The sequence below is a fragment of the Drosophila busckii genome, chromosome X (assembly GCF_011750605.1).
Source record: "Drosophila busckii strain San Diego stock center, stock number 13000-0081.31 chromosome X, ASM1175060v1, whole genome shotgun sequence".
In the NCBI taxonomy this organism is placed as follows: Eukaryota; Metazoa; Arthropoda; class Insecta; order Diptera; family Drosophilidae; genus Drosophila; species Drosophila busckii.
The window spans coordinates 20,216,447-20,234,264 of NC_046608.1; the positions used below are offsets into that span (position 1 = coordinate 20,216,447).

The window sequence follows — 17,818 nt, forward strand, 5'->3', positions numbered from 1 at the left end:
AAATTTGTTGAACAAAATTATAATATCTATTCACATTTGCTATTCTCGATAGTTTTTAGCCTTTTTTAGCTACTCAATTCTGGCATCACTATTTTCGTGAGCAATCTGCTCGATAAATTCGGCTCGATTTTATCAATAACGTTGTGTCATGGTATGATATACGATAGGTTGTACAAACATACACACACACACACACACAAGTCTAAGCTTAAAGTTGTAAACGAAGTTTTTTTTAAGAAGATAACAAAAACAATTGCAAGCGTTTCAGATAACATGGAATATGAGAGTGTGTTGATTGTCAAGCCTGAGGTATTTATATACAAAATACCGCCACGCGCAAGTAATAGAGGATACAGGTGAGTTCATTGCTGATAAAAAAGTGGCAAAAACGGTAAAAAAAAAACAACACAAATTTTTGTCTAGTCGTGACACCCAGGCAAAGACGCCCCCACATAGCAAGTGCATGTGTGTATGTGTGTATAAGAAATGCATTGGTGATGCTCAAAAGACTTAATGTTACCAGCCAAGGTTAAATAAAGTAAAAAAGACTAGATTTGTTGTTGTTCTGTTTTGAAGTTCAAGCTCAATTGATTTTTTTTTATGTATTTTCTCTACAGTTTTTTTTTTAATTGCTATATATTTCACTTGCAAATGTAAAAGTGTTGCGTGTGTGTATTTGTGCTTTTAGCAAAAGTGTAATTTGTTTTTGTTGCTGCGCTTTGCGCACTTTCTTTGTTTTCGCTTGGCCGAACACATTCACTCGCACACACACATAGACATGTATGTACATACATGCATAAGTAGTATGTTCATGTTGATGTGGCCTAAAAACAATGTTTATCAATTTGTTGCAGAGCGGCCGATTGGAATCTAAAAGAGCCCACATGGACGGGCCGCATGCGTCTGGTGGCCAAGGGCACGGCTTGCATTTTGAAATTGGAGGACAAGACGAGCGGCGCACTGTTTGCCAATTGCCCCATCGATACATATCCCGGCGTGGCCATTGAGGCCGTATCCGATAGCTCACGATATTTCGTGATACGTGTACAGGATGACAATGGACGTTCGGCATTTTTGGGCCTGGGCTTTGGTGATCGTTCCGATTCGTTTGATTTAAATGTCGCGTTACAGGATCACTTTAAATGGGTGAAAAATCAGGAAATAATTGAAAAAGAGAAAACTGAGCCCAAGCAGGAGTTGGATTTGGGCTTCAAAGAAGGTGAAACCATTAAAATCAATATGCGCATAACGGTAAGAAAGAAGCGTCATCTGTTTATGCATAAAATTAAAGTATTATTTCGTTTCCTACACAGAAAAAAGATGGCTCCGAAGGCAGCTCACGCACCGGCAAGGGTAAAACCTCTGGTGGAGTGCTACCACCACCACCAGGTGGCTTAGGCAAGATTGCACCACCACCGGCCGCTGTGTCGCCATCGTCAGTGCGACAAAGTCCAGGCTCCTCGCCAGCGCACAGAGCTCCACAAGCTGCGGGCGCTGGAACTGAGTGGACCGATTATGCATCAGCTGGGTAAGCATTTTAGCTTTTTTTAATAGTTCAATCCTTTATGAACTATTAGTTTGATGGTTTATCGTTCGTACATAAACAATTTATAGTAATTAAAGCATTCAGCTGTTTGACCCTTGCTTACTTTCGCTTTTTCTTTCCATTTGCAGCGGCAACCAAGGACAACAGAACACAGCAAATGCCAATTGGGTGCAGTTTTAGGCTAGCAGCGGCGCCACATTTAAATGTCACGCACTTATCCTCTGTTAGGCCTGACGCGCGTTGAGAGCGCGCTGCAGCAGCGCTGAGCTTAACGAGATTCATCACAAGCCCTGGGAGAACATAAAGCTAAGCTTAGTTATATGAACTCTCAAAGTTTATTGTCTGTTTGAAATTTAGTTTTGCTGTGTTGCCCTCTCGGCGTCTAGGTCTTAGGGCTCTTTAATGTATTTTATTTTCCTCTTTACACACACACACACACACACACACACACATACACAAAAACACACACGCATAAATATCTCAATGAAAAAATAATGACCAACACACTTATACTATAAATCGAGACCGTCGTCACTGTTAAAGTTGAAATTTATAAATTTTGTGCATTAGTTTATTCTTTGGCTGATCAAGAGTATTATAACTAGCAATGTTTTAATAGAGTTTGATATACATTTAACTAAACTTAAAAGAAAAATGGAAAAAATTAACATTCCGACTAGGACAAGGCATTATAATTAGTATTCAAAAAAGAAAATATCGTTATCGTTATATTATGGTTATGCAAGACGGCTTTAAAATCAATTTGATAATAATATAATTTTGTTTATTTGCTCTACACACACTCACATACACACACCTACACACACACACAAACACAAACATGCATAGCAATTAAGTAAATCAAATGAATTATATATAAATATACATATATATAAACCTTAATGAAAATGAAAACAAAATAATACTTATAAACAGCTGAAAAGAAAAATATTAAAATACTTTCTGTTTTGCTGGAAATGCTCATGAATGCTATATGTAATTTAAATAATATTAATTTAAATATTTTTTAATTTTAATAAACATTTGTTGCGCATTTCCAGTTCTTTATTAAAGCGTTGACAAACTATAAACAACAAATTAAAAACATTTAAGAACGATATATATGTAATTCTAAACTAAAACTAAAAAGAAAACTATGTTTTGTTGCGCAGCATTTCCAAAACAGTTGCTGTGCTCCATTTTGTTGCCTGTTGTTAAATACATACAAAGAAAAAAGAAAACAAAAAAATCAATATATAAATATGAATGTTTATGTAGTTGCTATTGACTTAAATTTCTTATTGTTTACTAATGTTTATAGCTGCAACTGGCACACAATCACATTCAGTTCCGTCTAACAAAGAATTGTCCTGTTCCACAGCCAAGCAAATGAAACATCAGCGGCTATTACAATTCTTTTACACTTTTTTTTTTATTATTAGCTAATTGTTTATTTTTTCGATTTACATAAGTATATGTATGTAATTAATTGCCAGCTGTGCGGTTATACAAAATAATACAAAATTTAATATTAATGTATATTAAAATAAATGAAAATTAGCAATGAATAGCAACGCGTTGAAGTTTGTTGTTTAAGTCTTTTCTGTTTACATTTTGTATGGATAAATATCATAGTTTTTTAGCTCCTGCTCCTCCGTTATCCTTCCGATCCAAAAAGGACATACATTTTCGAGCTCCTGGGCATCGAATCTATCAAACTGCATACCAGGATATGTAGGATTGCACAAAAAAATTTTCTGAAAAAATTTGCAGGGGGTTGGTCGCAAAATGTGGCCGGCCAAAAACACAAAAATTCCTTTTCCTCGGAAACTGTAAGGACTACAAGGATGTCTTTTGGTGTCCAGATAGTGCTTCTTGAGAGCTTTCAGAATATACCATTCAAAGGACGAAAGTCCTTACAGGAGCCGGAGTAAAACCAGCTTTTTTCCATATACAGAAAAACGGCGTATATCTCCCGAATCCTTGCCAGGATCAGGACGAAATCGATGCCCAAACGATTCCTTTTTGAAAAGGACTATCAGCTGGGTGAAGGACATCCGGATAAGTCCTTGTAGTTCCGGAGAAAACAAGCATTTTGTGTTCTTTGGCCACTTTCCTCGCGCCCTGGGGCGAAAATTTTCTAAGTTAATGGACAATTAGATGACCCCATATTTTTTTGATGTCAATCGATAGAGTCTCGTCCTGTGAGTGCCGTAAACCAAAAATGTTTGAAAAGCGACCTGATCCTGCTGAGATATGGCTACTTTTCTCTAGGGGGTTGCGCGTGTTTGGTTTGGTTGTTGTCTCCGCTAATTGTTCATCTAAAAGTATGCAACATTTTTAAGCATCGGGAAAGTTTTGCAAAAAGTGTTGCATACCACAAAGGGCTGCCAAGCACCCACAATCCTCAACAGAAAATTGGCCATATCTCGGCAGGATCAGGCCGCATTTCCAAAATTCTTGGTTCCCGGGACTCACAGGACGAAACTTTACTGATCTGCATCAAAAAAGTATGGGGTCATCTAAATGTCCATCAACTTAGAAAATTTTCGCCCCAGGGCGCGAGGAAAGTGGCCCAAAGAACACAAAATGCTTGTTTTCTCCGGAACTACAAGGACTTTATATAATGTCCTTCACCCAGCTGATAGTCCTTTTAAAATGAATCGACTTGGCATCAATTTCGTCCCTGATTCCTGGCAAGGATTCGGGAGATATACGCGTTTTTCTGTATATGGAAAAAGCTGGTTTTCTCGGCTCCTGTAAGGACTTTCGTCCGTTGAGTAATATATTCTAAGATCTCTTAGGAAGCACTACCCGGACACCAAAAAAGACATCCTTGTAGTCTTATACATTTCCAGTAGAAAAAGGACATTTTTGTTTTTTGGGCCACATTTTGCGACCAACCCCCTGCAAATTTTTTCAGAAAATTTTTTTGTGCAATCCTACATATCCTGGTATGCAGTTTGATAGATTCGATGCCCAGGAGCTCGAAAATGTATGTCCTTTTTAGATCGGAAGGATAACGGAGGAGCAGGAGCTAAAAAACTATGATATTTATCCATACAAAATGTAAACAGAAAAGACTTAAACAACAAACATCAACACATTTGCTAGCGAAAGGATGTCCGATTAGAATGTTTTATGCTATTTTGTATATTCCTGAAGTGCACTTGGTCGATAATGTCATCTGATTAATAATGTGGAATATACGGCTCCCGGGTTGACTTTCGTCCTTTTACATTTTGATATTAATTTAACAATGTGTGACAATACTTTATTATAAAATATAATACAAACCATGACGTACGTTTTTAATAATACTAAACGTGGTAATTTATTTTTCTTGTGAATTTTCATTTTTGTGTTTTTGTTTTTTTTTTTTTTGATTTAACTTATAGTGTTTCTTTACCAGAAGTTGTATAGTTATTTACGTTTTTTTTTATGTATTCGTTTTGTTTTCATTGCTTGCTTTGCTAATGGTTTATAAGTAATTGTTTAATTTATCCATTAGCTGATACATTTATTATTTATTTAATTACAACTCAGTATTTCATAGGACATCTGCTTTAATACACATAATTATTCCACTTATTTTCATGTTTGTTATTTATTGTTGGGTTTTCGTTCTAGATCATCTTTTATGCTAATCATATACATATACATACATAGATTCTATATGAATAAATAGCTAGCTACAAATGCGATAGTTTTAATTTAGTTCTTTAAATTACCCAGACATTAAATTTTTACTGTTTTCTTTTTTCATTTAGGTTGATTTGGGAATAATACATATTTACATAAATATATATATATATATGTATTATTGTTGATAGGAAGCATGACGTGCTATATGAATTGCTTAAACAATTAATAAGTTACATCAGTTGGTTACATGCATGTATATTTTGTATCATTATGTACAACCAACTTTTCTACAAAAATTTATATTTTGTTCAATATTTTACAATCAAGATTATGTAAATTTGCTGCCTAAATTAAAAAAAAAAAGGATTCTTTTCGCTTTTGTAAATGGAAGATAGGGAGTGGGAAGGGAGGGGCTGAATGTGTATAACAGTGTTGTTTTAGCTTTCCTTTTCTGGTGGTTTCAACATAGTTTATAAAAAAAAAAATGTATATATTTATATATATACGCATGTATATAATAAGTATTTGCTACGTTTAACCACAACTTGACTTGATAACTTTCAACAAAGCTATCTAGGGCTTAGTAACTAATTAAAAATATCTTAAACTGCTTTCGGTGTGCAATATATATCTGTATGTGTGTGTCTGTGTCTGTATCTGTATGTGTGTGTGTGTGTGTATGTGTCAGACAGGGTGCACACATACAAGCAAAGCTTGCGCTCTTCTTTCTCACTTTTGACTATATAAAAAATTGTTTACATATATAGTTAGAGCAAAAAAAAAACTATTTGTATATAGATGAACCCTGAATTGGCAGCTGTTGGTTATTGGGGATTTACATAAAGCGTTGACGTTTACTGCTATAGTGACATATATCCATTTTATCATCGATGGGACTGCCGGGACGCTTGCAATGACGCGCTATTTCATTAGCAACAAATGCAAATAGTTCCGGTCCACTACACAAAAATATTTAGAAATAGTATAAAAACCAATGAAAAGCTGTTAAAGTTTATCAACTTACCGCGGGCGCAACACCAAGGCCTCCTTGAAAGTGTGCAAATCATCGCCTATGCCGCCTGTGGCGCCCATTGCTGACGCTTGACCGTTGCCGCTGTTGAGCAAATGCGTTGCTTGTGCGCCAGCTGAGTTGGGCGGCATAAGGCTCAGTCCATTGCTGGCAAAGCCAAGAGTTGCGTTAGTTACATTATTGCCACCAATGTTTGCTTGGTGATGATGATGATGGTGATGATGATGATGAGCGTTGCCGCCACCGCCGCCGCCATGCTGATGATGCTCCGGTTTGGGCGAACTGCATAGCGAGAGAGAGAGAGAGAGAGAGAGGGATAGACAAAGCCATGTTTAGTTTCGTTTACTGCTCCCTGCATACAATATTTAGACTCACCGACGATTGGCATGTGGATTCGATTGCGTAGGCAGTGGCTTTCCAGCCAGATAAGCAAGCAGATCCTCACGTCTAATCATACGACGTTTTTTGCTACGCGCCCAATCCGCCAACTCGCGGGTGCGTCTTTGGTAGCCGCATTGTATGGCAGCATCGCTGGTGCGTTTGAGACCATCACATGATTCTATATAGACATAGGAAGAGAGAGAGAGAGTGTTGAGCATGCTTGGATAATGTTTAAACTAAGCACTTGACTCTCACCTTTGTAAAGCGTTGTCACTGTTCCCGCTGCAGTCTGAAAAGGCAACCAAAGTGCTCCCGTCTCCGAAGCATAGCTGTTGGATGAGCGCTCTGCAGAAATAATAACAAAATGCATTAAAAAACTATCAAACATTAATTAGTAGCTAAAAGTTTAGTTGAAAAACTGATGTTAACATTTCACTTGTATCAATTTGTTAATTTAATTTTAAACTTTACAAAGATTTAAAGCTCAAGCCTGTACATATTTTCAAAAGACTATTAAATTATGTGGCATAGATAAGATATACATTGATTTTTATTAATTTGTATTATTTAAGGCATACACAAGCGCAACAACGCGTTTGTTTGTTCATTTTTATTTTTACTTAATGTACGGATGCGACGGATATGACGAAGAGCATGACAAAAAAAAATTTAGAAACAAAAGGAAATAAAAACGCAGTTTGTTTTAAGCAGAGGCGGCCGCCATTGAAGATCATTTAAACTCTGGGGCGCTCTCTTGCGCCTTCAGAATTGTGCATCTCGCTCTTACACACGCGCTGTGCCTAGACAACACCTGCAGCTGCAGCAGCAGCAGCAGTGCACAGGCAGAGAGCGAAAAATAGAGAGAGAGAAAGAGAGAGAGTGATAGAGAGGGAGGCCAGCCAACATAAAGGACCGCTATCGACCCGAACAACGACATCAAACAGTAAAAGCAGCATACAAGAGAAAAACAATAATGACAATGTGGAAAATGTGCACGATAGCGATAGGCACAAATCATATGAGTGCAAGTGAAATGGCAACAACAAACCCCGAAAAGCAAAATACAAAATTGCAATAAAAATAATGCGCTACATCAGTCAAGGAGCACAGGGAATATACATTTAACATGTACATATATATTCGGGAGCATTTTGTGTACCAACAACAAGAGAGCCACAGAAAGATAGAGAGAGAGAGAGCCCGTTCTCTGAGTACAACAGCTGTTGTAAATTGTTGTCATTGTTTGTGTATAACTGACATCAACCTACACACATGCATCAATTTTATACAAATATTTTTGCTTTAAGTCTTTAAGGACGCTACTGCGCCATCATCCATCTTTCCAAGGCGCAGTTCCTTTCACTCTCCCTCGCTCTCTCTCACACTATTTGCTGACGCACGACAGAGATGGCATTAGGGAGAGGGAGCATGCATTGGGGGAATATTATAAATACTCTATTGCATTAGCCCAAGCCCTTTTGCTTTGATAATGCGTAGATTGCAAGGGAAAAAGAATAGAACAACGAAAGAGAGAGTAATGTCTGTTATTGAGCTTTCACACACGCACACACACACACACATGCATTGAGCTTTAAAGCCGGGCCTGTTGGATTGAACTTTTGTTGTTGCTACTCCAACTGTTGTTGTTGTTGTTGAAGAGCGCAGCACGGCCGCAAATAATACCACCCGAACTATTTTTAAGCACACAGCCACACACACATAATACATATGTATGTGCATGAAATACACACACACACACATGCATAAACAAATGTTATAGTTATGTATATGAATGCAGTTATGCTGTAAATGAGCGAGGGGCGTGGGGGAATAGAGGGGGTGTGAGTATATGGAAACTTACCACGATAGAGCTGTGCTACGGCTGTTGCCGAATCCTGGAATGCGCCCCAGACAGTGCTTAAGTTATTGTCACGCTGACGCACGTATTCACGTTCACATTCCTCGTGCTGACCATTGACTTCTCGATGACACTGCTCCTCCAGCCAGCTTTCCTCGCTTCCCGATTCCTGTTGTTGCTGCATTTTTTATTCTCTGTGTTTTTGAATGTGTGTGCGTTGGGGCAACACCTTTTGTTGCTGCTTCACGTACGCTTTGGCTATTACTGTTATTATTTATAACAAATATGTCTCAAACTCTGTATTTATTTAAAGCAGCGTTGCTGCTGCTGCTGCACTCCGGCAACTGCCACTGCTGCTCTCGCTCTACAGCTTCTAATTCTTCTTCTTCTTGGCCCTTTGCTCCTTTTACAATTCGTATTCTTTGCCTGATTTTGCTGCTTCCTCTTTTCAACGGCAACGACGACGACAGCAGCAGCAGAGCACGCACTGACACTGGGCACTCACACTAATACAGCTACACACGCTTTGCATGCGTGTGTGAGTCTTTGTATATAAAGTTCCTTAAGCTGTGTGCGTTACGGCACACGGTGTTACACAAATTTTACAAAAAAAACAGTTGCAATTGAGGCATATACTAATTGTAAAAGATTCAATTTCGTTTGCGTATTAAATTTATTATAATAAAAGCACAGCACATTTGGTTTGTAAACCACCACAAAAAATGAACTAATCTAGCGATGTGTGTAAATATGCGTTAGTGCTCAGCAACTAGTTCAAATGAACCGTTCAATTGAACAAGGTATGCAACTAGTCGTAATCAAATAATTAAATAGTGCATTTTCATTAACGAATTGTTGGCCACGCTTTTGGTGGCCTAAGATCATAGTATCTACATATCTGCCAACTTTTTTAACAAGTTTTTGCACATGTTTATATAAATTTTGCCTAAGTTAACTGAAAGTTGGCAACGCTACAATTATCTCAGTTGGCAACGCTAGCAAAGCATAAATAAAGTAAACAGTTCTGTGTTGCAGGTTACAAAATGTTTACCGCTCCTCGCTTATTACGTGCATCAGGTATCTTTATGACCAGCAAATATATACGCAACTATAAACAATTTGGCACACCATTTTGGCATGCCGAAACAACAACAGGAATAAATATACCCAAAGTGCATACAGAACAAACAACCAAAGCTTACAGCAGTCAGGCTGAAACGGACTGCAGCCTGGACAATGCAACATATGAACGTGTCTGTGCAGAAACATTGGATGCGCTAAGCGATTATTTTGATGAGCTAATGGAGCAGACCAATGATCTACCCGGCAGCGATGTAGCCTATGGCGTAAGTTCAAATGCGCTAGTTTTAATATATAATTTATTTTAAGTTGTATTTGTTTGCTTACAGGATGGCGTCTTGACTATTAAACTGGGCAGCGCACATGGCACTTATGTTATTAATCGCCAGACGCCCAATAAACAAATCTGGCTAAGCTCACCGAGCAGCGGTCCCAAGCGTTTTGATTTTGTGACCAGTTCAGGAGATAACAATGGCAAATGGATTTATAAGCATAGCGGCGAATCCTTACATGAACTGCTCCAGCTGGAGATTGGCAACATCCTAAAAAACCAGACTGTTAATTTTAAGCAGTTGCCCTATTGAAGTTAAAGAAAATTTGTTTGTGCTTTAGCTTATGTTTTATTTAGTTGGTGTCATAACCAAGAACAGCAAAGAAAACGATCATTCAAAATATAACCAAAAACAAATATTTTCGAAAATCTGAATTTTTAATAAGTATATACATATGTACTATATACATAGTTATTTAACACGCGCGTAAGGTTCCAATGTTTGTAAATTGTGCATTATATTAATTTTTATGAGCTTTAAGCCATGCTAGTTTAGTTTTGTTAGCTGAAAGGTTTCAATGTCGTTATTTTAAGTTGAAATTTATTTTTTGTTTTGGATTATAATAGTTTGGGTTTCACAATATAATATGATATGATTCCCGGCAATGTTTTTACTTCATTTTTTAAGTTCTACCTGTATAGTTATGGATTACTTGTATATTTTCTACTGATAAACAATTTAATTATTTATGTTATGGGTTAGTTAATTATGTGTTCTTGTTAATGAAATCAATATCGTGTTTTGTTATACGCCTGAAAAAAATTATAATCTTTGCTTTTCCAACAACAAATAAGAATTATTGCCGTTTTTTTGTTGTTACTTCAACAACTAAGGCCTTAAGTTTAGTTTAGTTAAACATAACATGCATGCATTAGCATAACTATTAAGGATTATATTTTGCTTAGCAAAGCAAATACATACATAACTACTTAGACATTTATATGATAAACATTTTTAAAATTTAAGATTCCATAACAAAAACATTTTTAGATTTGACAACGAGATAGATAGAGATACATATATGTGTATGTTTATTAATCAATTTACATAGTAATTGTTGCTGTTTTCTGTTTAAAGTTAATTACTGACGTCCTGCGTACATGTTGTAGTGCATGTGGGACTGTGGTTGCTGTTGTGGTGGCTGTGTTGCTGGCATTGAAGGTGGTGGTGGTTGCTGTTGGGGTTGCATATAGTTGGGGTTGGGCCAGTTATGCATCTGACTATTATAGTTGAGCGACGGATTATAATTATTATAGTTGCCCATGTTGTAGGGAGCGTTGGCGCTGGGCTGCATGACTCCAGCAGTGGCATAACCATAACCACCATAAGCAGCCGGCTGTATATGCTGCTGTTGCATCTCGGATGGCGGCTTGGGCCGCAGCTGGCGTTGTTGTTGTTGCTGCTGCTGCATATGTCGCATGGGTGGTAGCTGCGGTGGCTGTAGTTGTTGCTGCTGCTGCTGCTGTTGTTGTTGCTGCTGCATTGGGCGGGACTGGTTGTTAGTAAGCGTGCCCATTAGATTAGCTATAATATTCTCAGTGTCCTGGAGAGTGATTTTAGATGCATTAACGTGAATAGGTGCAGCATGTGGCATATTATGAGTGTTCTTGTTATTCGTATCGGTGGCTTTCAGCACGAGATCATCAAAGTTGTAATCATCGTCATCATCATCGTCCAGTATAAAGTTGCCAGAGCGACGTTGTGATGACTGTTGCGACTGCTGCTGTTGCAACTGCTCAGGACTCTGGCGACGCGTGGCAACTGCGGAGACGCAACTAGCATTGCTGCCACGTGTGGTATTGCGTGAGTTGTTGTTGCTGCTGCTGCTGGTGCTGTTGGATACAATACGGGTCAAATACTCGCTGCAGGATTCACCCGCGCTGCTCATCTCGGGTATGTTCACATATGTACGCAAACGTTCCACACGCGGCGGATCCGCGCTCTCCAGTCTGCGTAGATGTCCAATGAGATGTTGTTGCTCCTCACTGGATAAGAACTTAAAGTTCTGCATCAACGTTTGCAAATCTGAATCGGTTAGCGACTCCATGCCAGAGCCCCCTTCGTTTACAATTGAATTGGCAGCCTGCCCGGGTTTATCCCGGGACAGCTGGTGCTCCACCTCCTTCATCAGCTCGCCTATGTCTATGTCCAAGTCAGCATAACCATCACCACCGCCGTCTGCCGCTGCGGCGGCTGCTGCCACAGCTACGATCGTTGAAGCTGCCGACGACGAATTTGCTGCAGCTGACGCTGATGTTGATGCTGCATTTATGTCTAAAATCCTGGACATCTCATTAAAAGTGAGGCCACTACGACGCGATTTGTTTGTCTTCACCATCAGCACGAAAAAGTGTATCAATCGATTCATATCCTCTGTGCTCAAGTCATCGATGCCACTGAGCACCAGCGCATTGGCCAGCTTGGTGGACACCAAGTGACGCTCGAAGGGCAACTGATATTGCTTCTTAATCGGGATTAGGTCGTTGAGTTTGATGATCGATGTAGCTGACAGCTTGTCACCTAAAGCGCATAGCAACAATATAATCGCATTAATGAATTGATTATGGATCATATCAAATATGTTTCAAGTGTGCCTTAAAATTAATGCATACTTATTGCCTGGCGGGGGCGGGGGACGAGCTGAAATGCGTCGTTGCACAATTCACTTTTAACGTAATAATTTTTACTTATTGTTGCTGCACTTTTTAATGCACTAGAAACTAAGCTAAAGTTGAAAGTAGTCGGGTGCACAGTAAAAAAAAAAGTTTACGCGAAAAGTCAGACCTTATGATAAGTATTGTTAAATGTTAAAAATGATTATGGAATTTTGTTAATTCTAAGTGAAGCATTTCATTTAAACAAAAAATTAGTTCTTTTATTCGAAGTTCAAGATTCAAATTTGATATTTGTATCTTTTATTTAAAAATTTTCCTGTATTTTTATTTAATAATACATCATTTGCGAAATAACAAATAAACTCACCTCAAGTTTAGAAAAAAAAAAATTCCCTGCACGTAGTGAAGCAACTGGAAAACTATTTAAACCTTTACACAAATCAAGAACTGACCAAGAAGTAAATTATTCTGTATTAAGGGCAGAATATTAATTTTTGAAGGCGCGACTTGAAAGTAAACCCGAAAGATACAGCTTAAAGTTATGAAAGGTATTAATAAATAACGTTTAAAATAATTTTCGCGCACTCGTTCTTAATACTTAAAGCATGGGAAATAGCTGGAGCTGGTTCTATACATACTTACCTCTAACTGTACTTAAGCTACACACACACACACACATCTAGATAACTAAAAGTATCTACAAGCTCTAAAATAGATAAGCAACAAGAATTTTCTGAGCGGAACTTACCTTTTTCCCCAGCCTGGAATAGGACTGCGGCTATATTGCTGATTAACTTTTTCACAACGCGCACTTTTTGCGGATCATCAAGCACTTCGGCAATTAGAATACCCTTGAGCTTCTCCTTGGTGGTCTCGAGAAAGACACAGTGATCCTCGATGAGCAAGAGATCATCAGCTGAATTTGGTTTCATCTTTTCCATGGCCAAAGCTTTGCTAAGTAAATTCAAAGCCTTGGGGCCTAGACTACCCAATTGATCCTCCAGAGCGGACAGCATGCGCAGCACGCTAACAACAGTCAAAGGGCCCTCGGACTCATCCACCAGCTCGTTATCCTTGGAGACATTGGTGCCAGTGGGTGAGTTAGAGCGCTGGCCACGCTGATTGTATTCAGGATAAACACGCGAGTCCATCACACGGAATGTTTCCATGCGCGCATAGCTCTCTCTGTCGCGCTCTCTATCCCTGTCCCTGTCGCGCTCGCGCTCACGCTCACGATAATACTCACTACTGCGTTCACGCTCAGCATAATCATCGCGTCCGCGACGCCCACGCGCACCAAAGGGCGAACGGGAGCGTGACAGGCGACGCTGCTGGGGCGGCGAGCGGGAGCGTGAGGAATGTGAGCGCGTGCGACGACGTGGACGTGGCGAGCGAGTGCGCGAGCGACGTCTGTTGCCGCGCTGCATCTGGTGCTGCTGCCTATTGTTGGGCGATGGCGATAGCGACGCTGAGCGTGAAAGCGAACGTCCGCCATAAGGTGGACGACGACTGGGACGCAATGCTGACGCTGCACTCGATGGCGGCAGCTGCTCACCGACGCCGTCATCGTCGCTTATGTCAATGACAGCATTGCTGCCGGAGGCTCCGATTTTCGAGCCGCGATTATTGCCGCTGCGATAGTTGGCCTTGCGGCGTGTGGCCAAAGCTGCGGCTGAGCTGCCAGCTTTAGCACCGTTGCCAGGTCCAGGTGGAGCAGAGCCAGCGGCAGCTGCAGCAGAAGTTGATGCTTTGGGTTCCTTAGACACGCGTATCTTATAGCGTTCCAGCAACTCCTTGGCATTCTCCTCATCATCATCGTTCACCTGCATCTTCTGCTTGAGCTCCTGGCGTATCTTAATTGCGGCAAGGTTGAATAGCTCGACGCGTCGCTCCTTCCAGTAGGCAATCCACTCCGGCTTGTAATCATAGCTATTGGGATCGAATTTCTTTTCCTCCTGCAACTGTTTATAGCGGCGATTCCAAAACTGTTTCCATTCCTCGGAATAGTCTGGATGCTTTTCAGGATTCGTCTCATACGTCTCGGTTTCATCACGCAGCTGCTTCAGCTGCAGCTCCATGCAGCAACGATACTTCTCCAGCTTATACTGCTCTTGAGCTATATGCATGGCCTGCTTGGACAGCTCCTTGGGCGTGGGTAGCTGCTTGTTTACACTGCCACCTGGTGGCGAGCGATTGATGGCACGATAGCCTGGCTGCTGGTTCTCCTCGCTCAGTTGCTTCTTCTTGGGTGGCACAGGTGCAAAATTCTCATCATCATCGTCGCTGGATATGGCATCCAGTGCTATGGTCGCATGATCCCCAGTATTTAGACCCATACATATTTGGTTCATAAGCCCTACCGCGGATAACTCTGAAAAATGAAACTTGTTATGCACTTGAGCGCATATATTATTTCGATAGCGTCTAAAATCATCTCCAGCTACGGCCAGCACTAGCATACTGCGTCCAAGATGCTGGTCCACATATTGTGCCAGCTTGCCACACGCAACCATCTCATTTGGATTGGAGGCACGCACAGATTCCAGACATTTTGGAAAATGCAACTTAAAATAGTTCCTGCGATGCGATAAGGAGGTCCAGTGTGTAAATATGGATCCGCTGTCATTGCAGGTGTTGCACAGCACACAAAAGTAATCCGGTTGCTTTTGTCCACTCTCATGCAGCTCCACCACGTATTCATTGCCAACTAAATGGGCGTTCTGGTAGGTTTCAAACTTTTCTTGTATGAACGCTCTACGCGAGGTTTCATCCTCAAAGCCTGGCGGCACTGGCTCGCCAGTCAGATAACTCATCCTTTGGTTAGCTGCAAATGGAAGCGTTTGCTTTACAAAAATTCAAAGACAAATTATATTAAACAAACTGCGAGGCTAGGCTTTCACAATTTTAGCTATTCCTATTTTGTATGGCACACTAAAGCTGTCAAACTATCGTTGGTATGAGTATCGATACCATAATAAATCATATTAAAAAACATACAGTTTCATTTATAGAATTTATTGCATTTAACTGCCGTCAATAACGCCACCGAACGTTTGACAACTGTATGGCATGCAATGCAAATTGGCCCTACGTTATTTTCAACATCTCCACATTACTTAATGACGATCCTGGCAGTTTGCAATTTTACCTGCTGTGTCGTTCTCGCTGCTCTCCTGTTGTATTGATTCCTTCACCGCATTCACTGCACTAAACACATTTACATATAACACACACACGCACGCATAAGAAAAGTTTTCTGCGTGCTTTTTGAGTTAATTCACCAATACGCTTGCAAAGTCACGAGAAAAATTGTTGTGTTAGAATTACTTACTGCTCTGCTTGCTTTATGAGCACACTTACAATATGTGCATAATGTCACATATACTTCACATGCGTTAAACTACTTTTTATGCCAAAGAAACGCATAAAATTACGCAGCAAACTTATATTTTGTATTATTTCTCGTGTTGTGTTATCCCAATCGATACGGTGCTGCCACACTATCTTTTTTCTCGTCAGATTTAGCCTTAGTTTTTAGCGCTATCCGCATAGATATGTCGGATAATTCTGGCTAGAATCGCGCTGCGATTAAAGTTCCTTGCTATTTATATTGAAATGTACATATTTTTCATTATTTGGCTACATTCTCATCATATTTTTGATGGCTACATACAAAAATAGCTTATAATCGGTTTGCCGCCGCACATTTTGACAAGCTTAGATTATAACGTTTCATTTGTCAGTCGAACAAATATCAAAAGCAAGTTGAAATTAAAAATTGAAGCTCACTCTCGGCTGGTTCGCTTTTAGTATTTTAAACAAAAAATTTTAATCATACCTGTAGCATAAAAATAATATGGGTACTGCGGACACGGATAAGACACCGGCAGCCGAGTTGTTGTCAGCTGATGCGCGCAGTCAACGCGCCAAGCAACGTGCATTTTTCAAACGGCGGGCCACACAACTTGGCAATGGTCCCAACAATTGGAAACTCTGCACAGATTTGCAGCGTCACTGGAGTCGACGCAGAGTGCGACGTCTCTTTACTACGGACAAAGTTAACAGCAAAGCGTGGCATCTGCAACAAAAGGGGAATAATCCAAAGCAACAAGCACATTGCAGCTATTTGTATATGCTGGTCAGCTTACTCCTAGTGCTGGTCATAAGCTGTGCTCTGTATAAGAATAATGACGCCTTATCTCAGTTTATGCAACGTTACTCCAGTCAGTATCAGGCCATAGTGCATAATAATCTGAATTACTGTAACCGCAGCATACCGTTGCGCATTATGTTTGGCCATATACGCGGCAATGTGCTCAATCAGGATACAGCGCTGCAGCATCTGCAACAAGCGCTGGCCAATCAGTCATCCTTGCAGACCATAGCACTGGTGGGGTCAAGCGGCGTGGGAAAGAGTCTGACGGCGCGCGTGCTGGCTGAGCAGTATCCCTGGAAAGAGAATGTGCAGCTGATAGCCTGGAATGACTTTAATCTGTTGGACGAGGAGGTGCGCTACCAGACGCTGACATCTGCATTCGGACGTCTGGCGCATTGTGGACGCAATTTGCTCATTATAGATAACATGGCTATGTGTGATATGGAGTATGTGGCAGCTATAAATCGCTGGCTACATGCACGCAACGATGTGGCATCAAATGCCGAGGAGACTAATGCGGATCTCAAGTATTTAACTATTCTGTATATATTCAATCTCAATCGCATGTTAACCGATGAAGATTACAACAAACAGCTGGAGGCACTGCAGCAGCTGCCACAAACAACAGTTGTCAACTACCGCAGCTTTCAATTAAAGGATCTGGAGCGGTGCATACAACACGAATCGCTGCTCGAAGGACTGGAGCTCAGACAGCAGGATATACAGGATATGCTCAACAGCAGCGATGTGCGCAACTCTGGCTGCAAGAACGTGCGTGCCAAGGTGCTCATGTATGGCCAGCCGCCGCATCCTAAAGAATCACACATCATAGAGAACTAATAATCAAGACTGACGACAAACCTAGGCATCTAATGCCACAAATCCTAGATCTAGACATTTAAATTCAAGTGACAAAATGTACAAAGCAAGCACTAAACAGATATATATATACATATATATATATATATATATATATATTCATAAACGACAATAGCCAAACACACCAAAATTAAGCAAAATTTTAAAATTTAAGTTTCTGTTAAGCAACACAAAATATTAATAATGCGCTTAAGACAATGTACTTCAACCTTTTTGACTGAAAACAAATATTAAAAGGTTTTATTAAATTTAATCCAAAACCACAAACAAACTTATCTTTTAAGTTTAAGTTTGGC

General features: G+C 40.0%; 5 protein-coding genes across 5 annotated transcripts; 3 read left to right on the plus strand and 2 right to left on the minus strand.

Annotated features, from left to right (window-relative positions):
* The first annotated feature begins 187 nt into the window (after positions 1-187).
* LOC108605770 (NECAP-like protein CG9132) lies at positions 188-2,371 on the plus strand. The gene is made up of 4 exons (XM_017995574.1): positions 188-356; positions 855-1,251; positions 1,314-1,528; positions 1,675-2,371. The coding sequence occupies exons 1-4, from the start codon at positions 274-276 to the stop codon at positions 1,724-1,726; spliced, it is 747 nt and encodes a 248-aa protein (XP_017851063.1). The 5' UTR covers positions 188-273; the 3' UTR covers positions 1,727-2,371.
* A 3,006-nt stretch (positions 2,372-5,377) lies between these two features.
* On the minus strand, positions 5,378-9,121 carry LOC108605768. The gene is made up of 5 exons (XM_017995571.1): positions 8,464-9,121; positions 6,858-6,947; positions 6,597-6,780; positions 6,216-6,503; positions 5,378-6,150 (listed from the first exon to the last, which is right to left on the minus strand). Exons 1-5 carry the CDS (start codon positions 8,642-8,644, stop codon positions 6,027-6,029), a joined length of 867 nt encoding a protein of 288 aa, XP_017851060.1. The 5' UTR covers positions 8,645-9,121; the 3' UTR covers positions 5,378-6,026.
* Positions 9,122-9,223: 102 nt separating this feature from the next.
* On the plus strand, positions 9,224-10,805 carry LOC108605885 (frataxin homolog, mitochondrial). The gene is made up of 3 exons (XM_017995698.1): positions 9,224-9,260; positions 9,496-9,806; positions 9,870-10,805. The coding sequence occupies exons 1-3, from the start codon at positions 9,239-9,241 to the stop codon at positions 10,122-10,124; spliced, it is 588 nt and encodes a 195-aa protein (XP_017851187.1). The 5' UTR covers positions 9,224-9,238; the 3' UTR covers positions 10,125-10,805.
* A 70-nt stretch (positions 10,806-10,875) lies between these two features.
* LOC108607031 (uncharacterized protein CG7065) lies at positions 10,876-15,973 on the minus strand. The gene is made up of 3 exons (XM_017997621.1): positions 15,636-15,973; positions 13,236-15,311; positions 10,876-12,392 (listed from the first exon to the last, which is right to left on the minus strand). Exons 2-3 carry the CDS (start codon positions 15,298-15,300, stop codon positions 10,954-10,956), a joined length of 3,504 nt encoding a protein of 1,167 aa, XP_017853110.1. The 5' UTR covers positions 15,301-15,311; positions 15,636-15,973; the 3' UTR covers positions 10,876-10,953.
* A 270-nt stretch (positions 15,974-16,243) lies between these two features.
* On the plus strand, positions 16,244-17,603 carry LOC108606889. The gene has a single exon (XM_017997414.2). The coding sequence runs from the start codon at positions 16,344-16,346 to the stop codon at positions 17,481-17,483; it is 1,140 nt and encodes a 379-aa protein (XP_017852903.1). The 5' UTR covers positions 16,244-16,343; the 3' UTR covers positions 17,484-17,603.
* The last annotated feature ends 215 nt before the right edge of the window (positions 17,604-17,818 follow it).